General features: G+C 18.5%; 1 protein-coding gene across 1 annotated transcript in view; it reads right to left on the minus strand.

The window, feature by feature from the left end:
- The window catches only part of PGSY75_1433500 (putative DNA topoisomerase II), a gene marked incomplete at both ends in the record, with an annotated part of 4888 nt that extends 609 nt beyond the window's left edge, over positions 1–4279 (minus strand). The window contains one exon of the mRNA XM_018788025.1: positions 73–4279. Coding sequence (XP_018639397.1) covers positions 73–4279 — 4207 coding nt within the window. The remainder of the gene's footprint in view (positions 1–72) is intronic.
- Positions 4280–8133: the final 3854 nt, after the last annotated feature.

An 8133-nucleotide genomic window follows, 5' to 3' on the forward strand; every position in this document is an offset into this window, starting at 1 on the left:
CAAACTATATAATAAAACTAATCTATTTCGATAATACATCTATATATATTTATATATTTATATATTAAATACCAAGTTCTAATAATTTATTTTTTATTGATGAAAATTCATTAACATTAATAGTTTTATTAGGTGATATAGTTATATTTATATCATCATTTACACTATCATTAATTTGTATTGAACTATTTAATTCACTATTATTATCATTATTACTATCTGTAGTTTTAAGTTTTTTTTTTCTTGAATTTTTATTAGTAGATTTATTATCTAGATGATTACTATTAAACTCATTATTATTATCATCATCATCATTTAATCTATTAATTAATGGTGTATTATCTGTTAAATTATTATTACTATCATCAAATGTTTTTGATACTGATAATGTATTATCTAATTCGTTACTATTTAAATCATTTGCCTTTCTTAATCTTTTTTTACTATTATTAGTATTATTTGGTGTTCCTGGTGTTTTTCTATTTGTATTTTTTTTAATATTTAATGTATTAACTAAGAATTCACTACTATCTGATGTATCACCTCCTTCAGATTCCTCATCACTAGATAATTTTTTTTTCTTTTTCTTTTTTTTCATTGTACTAGGTCCTTGTTTTCTAGCTACTTTGAATTTATTACTTTCTTCTCTATTAGATAATTCAACATTTCGTTGGAATTCAATCGCTTCTTCAACTTTTTCAATATCTTTTAACCACATTGTTTCAACTGTAATATTTCTTAAAATTTCCAACTCTCTTTCTTTTTCTTTAAGTTGTGTTAATAAGTCTTCTACTTTTTCTAAGGTAAGACTAAATATAGGCATACTTAATAAGTAATCATAATCCTTAACAGTAATACCAGCAATAATTTCTTCATTATCTTCAGGGTTATCAGCAGCATCAATTAGTTCTTGTTCAAATATTTCTTCTTTTTTTATTTTATTAATATCTTTATATGGGTCATAACCTTTTCTATATAATTCTTCAACTAACACTTTTTTTTTTTTCTTATTTATTATTAATTCATTATTAACTATAGCTAGAATAAATTTGGTTTTATTACTAATAATTCGTTTTTCCTTTTCTAGTTTAGATATTAAATAACTCTTTCTATTTTCATAAGCTTTTAATCTTTGATAACAAAATTCTTTAAGAATATCTAATTCGGTAGAATATCTCTGTAATTTCAAATTTGGATCAAACAAGGTCATATTTGTAGTAGTTAAGGTACTTTTTAATTTAAATACTTTTTCTAATCCTTCTTCTTCAGCTTTCTGTAATTTGGCTGGATCCATTTTTATAGTAAAACATATATCTTCATGTGAACTATTATCAATATAATCTAATATGAGTTGATGTTTTTCATCTGTTAATAATTCTTCTAAAAATTCTTTATAATCTTGTGTCCATTTTTTTATAGGTAACTCTGTAATTTCTAATGTATCATTATCAATTTTGTTAATAATACCAATAGTTTCATATCCTGTTTTTCCATTAGATTCTATTCTACCTTTAAAATCTTTATACCATGGGACCATAGGTATTAATGGTTCTTTATTTATATATCTTTTGATATTATCAATAATATCTTTATAATTATAATTAGGTATAAATGAAGAATATCCTGTACCAATACCTTCACAACCATTTACCAATATTGTTGGAATAACTGGTATATAATATTGTGGTTCAATTTTCTGTCCTTCTTCATTTAAATATTTTAATATAGGATCATCATATTCATTAAATATACTTCTTGTTGAGCTAGCCAATTTGGTAAATATATATCTTGCTGCAGATGCATCTTTACCACCTTCTTTTCTACTACCAAACTGTCCACATGGTTCTAAAAAGTTGATATTATTAGATCCTACAAATGTTTGAGCCATATTTATAATTGTTTGTTGTAAAGATGATTCACCATGATGATATGCACTATGTTCAGCAATATAACCAACTAATTGTGCAACCTTACATTCATTTCTTAAATTTCTTTTAAAACATCCATATAAAACTTTTCTTTGTCCAGGTTTCCATCCATCCATAATATTTGGTATACTTCTTTCTGTATCATATCTTGAATAATAAATTAATTCTTTATTTACAAAATCATAATATGATAAATCTTTTTCTTTATGATCTACATACGAACCTAATATAAAATTTTGTAACCATAATTTTCTATCTTCAATTCTTTTTTTACTAAATGCCATATCTATAGAATCTCCATCACGATCACCTGTCCATAAAAACATTATTTTATGATTTTTAATATCTGAGAAATATTGTTTAAATTCTCTATCAGTAGAAGTACCAAGACCTTTGTAATATTTAATTTTCCATCCTAATAAGTTTGTATTTTCTTTCCATTGTTCATATTCAGCAATAGTAAAAAAAGAATATTCTTGACTTCCTTTTTGTACTTTTACAATTGGTGTTACAAATTCACTAAGGAAACCTTTATGTTTTAATAAGCTTGGCCAAAATTTATGTATCATATTAATAAGTAATCCTTTAATGTGTGAACCATCATAATCTTGATCAGTCATAATCATTAAGGAACCATATCTTAAACCTTTAATATCATCTTTATTTTTATCAGTAATATCTAAACCCATAATTCTAAAAATATTTTGAATTTCTTTATTATCCATAAGTTGTTTAAATGACGCATCTCTAACATTTAATAATTTACCTTTTAAAGGAAAAACACCATATTTATCTCTACCTACAATAGACAAACCAGCTAAGCAAGATGTTTTAGCACTATCTCCTTCTGTTAAAATCAATGTACATTCTTGACTATATTTACTACCAGCATCATTAGCATCTTCTAATTTAGGTATTCCAATAATTCTTTCTCTAGCTTTGGATGAACCCGCTTTCATTTTTTTCTTCAATTCAACTTGTGCCTTGGCTTGTGCCCATAAAAGAATATTACTGAGTATAGGACTTTTTAAAACATTATTAATAGTTTTATCTGATAATATACATTTACTACCAAACTTAACTGGTTTAGTTGTTAATGTTTCTTTAGTTTGTGAATCAAAAGTTGGGTTAACAATCAAACAGTTAACAAAAACCCATAAATGGTTTCTAATATGTCCTGATTTAATTTCCATACCACCTTTATTTTTAGCATTAGCTTTTTTACTAAGAGAAGATAATAATTGTTCAACAATATAATTAACATGAGAACCCCCTTTAGTAGTACATATACTATTAACAAATGATACTTGTTGAAATTGTGATCCATCAGATTTAGAAACAACAATTTCCCACCTATGTTGTTTTTCATGTATTTTAACAATTTCATCTTCATCATCATTATTATTATTATTACGTTTAGTTGGTGTTGCATCTGTTGGTTCATTTGACAAGCTAACATCCAAATTTTCATTATTTTGAATAGCATTAGAATCATTATTATTATTATTATTATTATTACTATTATTATTATTATTATCATTGTTTGCTTTATTATTTTTATTATCATTTGAATTATCTTTTAAATATAGGTCTACATAACTTTTAAAATCCTTAACAGCTAATCTTTGACCATTTAAATAAACTCTTACACTACATGTACCAGCTAAATCATAAACTCTTTTGAATAAAAGACTTTCTATATCATCATCCATTTCAGTCATACCAAATTTGTTTAGATCAGGTTTGAATGTAACTTTTACATAATCTTTACCATTATAATTTTTTATATGTGGTTCAGAAATTTTTGACATATTATCAGTCCATGTCATTTTAAATTCTTTTTTTCTTGAACTATCTCCACATTGAACAATAAATTCTTTACTAAATATATTTGTTAATTTTGCACCAAAACCATTCCTACCTCCTGTTATACGATCTTCTGCATCATCATAATTATCAGATGTTAATAATTCTCCAAATATCATATGTGGAACATATATATTCATTTCTTTATGTATATCTACAGGTATACCTTCTCCATCATTATATACACTTATTCTTTTATTTTCTTTATTTATTTCTATTTTTATACATGTCATAGGATTCTCACTCTTCTCTTTTTCTCTTGCTTTCACATCTGCTGCATTTACTATAATCTCGTCAAATATTTTATATAAACCTGGTACATATGTAATATTCTTTTGAACCATGCGATTCTTTTCTTTATTCCATACCCACAATAATTGTGTATGCATTTCTACACTTCCTATGTAGGTATCCGGTCTTAACAAAATGTGCTCAATTTGAGACTTCTTCTGATATCTCTCCTCAATCGTTTTATTTTTCGACATTTTTTAAAAATTAATAGATAAATAGAAATAAATAGAAAAAAAAAAAATATATATATATATATATATATTATAAAATGAGATGAAAAAAATATATAGGCCCTTTCATATACTACAAATTGTTATATATAGTCATGGCCAGCACTTATATACACAAACTATATATATATATATATATATATAATATATATGTGTGTTCTTATATATATATATACATATTTATATTTATACTTTAAAAAAAAATAACATATTGTTCTTTAATTTAAGGAACCACTAAAAATAACTAAAGCTCAAAAATAAAAATATAAAATAACGAACAAATAATAATAATTATAAAAAAAAAAAAAAACCACACAAATATATATGGTCGTCAAAATGTTTTGTCAATGTTCAAACCAAAAAAAAAAATAAAATAAAATAAAAATTTTAAAAATTTAAAAGTATACTTACACAATATATATAACACTAATAATGACACTTATAGTTTATATAATTCAATTAAATAAATAGATAATATATTTAAAAAAAAAAAAAAAAAAAATGAGAAAAACATAACAAGTAAACATATAACGTTTAATAATCTCTTTAGGGATTATCTATTCTTAGAGAGCTTCTTACATACACATATAGATGTATATTTATAAATATATAATATATTTCAAACTATTAATTTGGTGGTAAAAGAAAATAAATAAATTAAATAACATATAATAAATATATACATATATATAATAAACATATAATTTTTTTGTCACTATTAAAGATTTATCAGCATGTATGTATACATTAAATATATATATATATACAAATCGGTTAGGTCAATATATATATATAAATTCAAAAAAATATAAAAATCAAAGATATATATATAAATAATATATGTATAATATAAATATATGTTTATTTAAATAGTTTTATGAATTTTTTTTTTTTTTTTTTAATTAATAGGTATATTATTATTTGACATATAAAAATGAATAAATAAATATATAATATATTTTATATATATATATATAAAAACCTCTTTCTTAAAAAAAAAAAATATATAATATATACATAGCCCTTTCTTTTCTTGTTCTGTTTAATATATTATTACATTATTATACATATATATTTATATTATATATAAAATATATTTTTTATTACTGCACTTTTTTTTCTTCTAGAACAAATCAATTGCAGGGTGATTTTTTTTAATATATTTTTTTTAATCTAAAAGGCACGCAGAAAAAAAAATGAATTTTTTAATCTTAATATATATATATATATATAATATAATAACTTAGAATTTATTATATTTGTATATATTTACAAATATATATATATATATGAAAATTAAAAAAAAAAAAAATTCTTACATATATGATTTATATATATATATATATATATTTATATAATATATATAATATTTTATATATAAAACCAAATCAATCTATTATACAACTGAAAGAAAAACATATATAAATATATTATATATATTATATTGATTATAATATAAAAATATCTTCAAAGTACAGCCACAGAGAAAAAAAAAAAAAAATTATTTTTTGAGCTTTACCTTAAAAAACTTATTCAACTCTTTTTTAATAATCATGAATATACATATATATATAATATATATATATATATATATATATATATATATATATAATATAATATATATATACTTAAGATAATTCTATTTATTATATATTTTTTTTTATATACATATATATATTTATATAATAATATAAATTTATGAATACGTAAAAAAAAAAAAAATATATATATATGTATTATTTATGTATATATAATAATATTTATAATATTTTTATAAGTTTTTAAATAGATAAAAATTTTATTTCTTTATCTTAATACCTTTATAATTTTATTTATTTAAATATTATACAAATATAAAAAAAAAAAAAAAAAAAAAAAAAAAAAGGGGGCCACAGTTTGTTGGACTCATTCAAAAAATCCATGCATTATGTAAAAAAAAAAAAAAAAAAAAAAAAAAAAAAGATATATATATATAATAAATTTATTATAATCTATATTTATTTTATTTTATTATTATTATATATAATATAATATATTTATAAATAAATAAATAAATATATATTATTATATATAATATAATATATTTATAAATAAATAAATAAATATATATTATTATATATAATATTTATTTTATTTATTTATTTTTTTTTTTTACTTTATTTTTTATCTAATAAATTAAACATATAAAATATTTATAAAATGTATAAATAAAAAATTATTATAATATTATTAAGAATATTTTTGTTTAAAAAAAAAATAAAAAAAGATATATTTATATAATCATTATAAACATGTAAAAAAAAAATATAATATATATTGTGTAATCTTTTCATCTAATTCTTCAATTTAAAATATATATATATATATATATATATATATTATAATTAAAATCAAATGAAAAAATATTTCAAACATATTATGCAGGAGACAAAAATAAAATAATCATGTTAAAAAAATATAAGAATATTATAGAAAAAATGAAAATATATTAATGAATTTACTATAAAAATAAAATAAAATAAATATTAATATTTACAAATATAAAAATAAATATATATATTTTTATTTTATTATAATAACGTATTCCAGAAACAATTTAATATGTAGTGTCTATTATAATTTGCTCCTCCATGTACATATAGATACATTTTATAAAAATTATTCTCATATTTTCAATAAAAATACAAAAGATAAATTATATATATATATATATATATATATATATGTTTATATTTATTTTATTTTTATATCATTTTTAAACTTCTCATTCGAAATGATAATATACCTTTTCACAAAAAAGTAAAAAAAAAAAAAAAAAAAAATTCTTTTCGCTAATTTAACAAAAAGAGTTTTTTTTTTCTTTTATTAATTTGCATATCTTATTATAAAAATATTAGAAACATATAATTTTTTTAAACAAATTATTCATTATAATATATATATATATATATTTTTATTCACAAAATTGTTTCGTATGAATATTTTTAATTTCCTTTATTGTGATACAATATATATATTTATATAATATATTTATTATTTAAAATATATAATACATATTTAATCCTTTGCCATTTTTTATTACCAATGGATTTACAATACATATATGATAAGAAATATATATTTTTATAAAACAAAAGTTTTTTTACATATACTAAAATCCTGTACACTTATAAGTGTGTACTTAAAATATATAAAAACTCGTAAAGTTATAGTAAAAATTGGGCAATAATTTTAAGCCAGAAAAAAAATAATAAGATAATATACTGTTCAGTATAAATATTATAATATATATATATATATATATATATATATATATATATATGTGATATTTATTTATTAGTGTTATTCTTTTCTTTTGTACTTTAAAAATAAAATATTTAATATATAATATGTTATAATTTTATTTAATTATCTTTTTTTTTTTTTTTTTTTTTTTTTTTTTAATGTAATAGAAACGTTCTTTAAAAGTATAACACAATCCTTTATTTGAACATAAAATACACTATAATAATATTTATAATCAATTATTTAATTATACATATTCTTAAAAAAAAGGTCATAAGTTTATTTACTATATATATAATATTCTTTAAATTTAAAAATAAAACGTTTTTGGATTTTTTTTTTTTTTTTTTTTTTTTTTTTAAATTTAAAAAAAAAAAAAAAAAAAAAATAATTTTTTTTAATATTTTTAAAAAAAAAAAAAAAAAAAAATTTTTTTTTTTTTTATTAAAAAAAAAAATTATTAAAAATTAAAAAAAAAAAAAAAAAAAAAAAAAAAAAAAAAAAAAAAAAAAAAAAAAAAAAAAAAAAAAAAA

The sequence above is a fragment of the Plasmodium gaboni genome, chromosome 14, assembly GCF_001602025.1.
Source record: "Plasmodium gaboni strain SY75 chromosome 14, whole genome shotgun sequence".
In the NCBI taxonomy this organism is placed as follows: Eukaryota; Apicomplexa; class Aconoidasida; order Haemosporida; family Plasmodiidae; genus Plasmodium; species Plasmodium gaboni.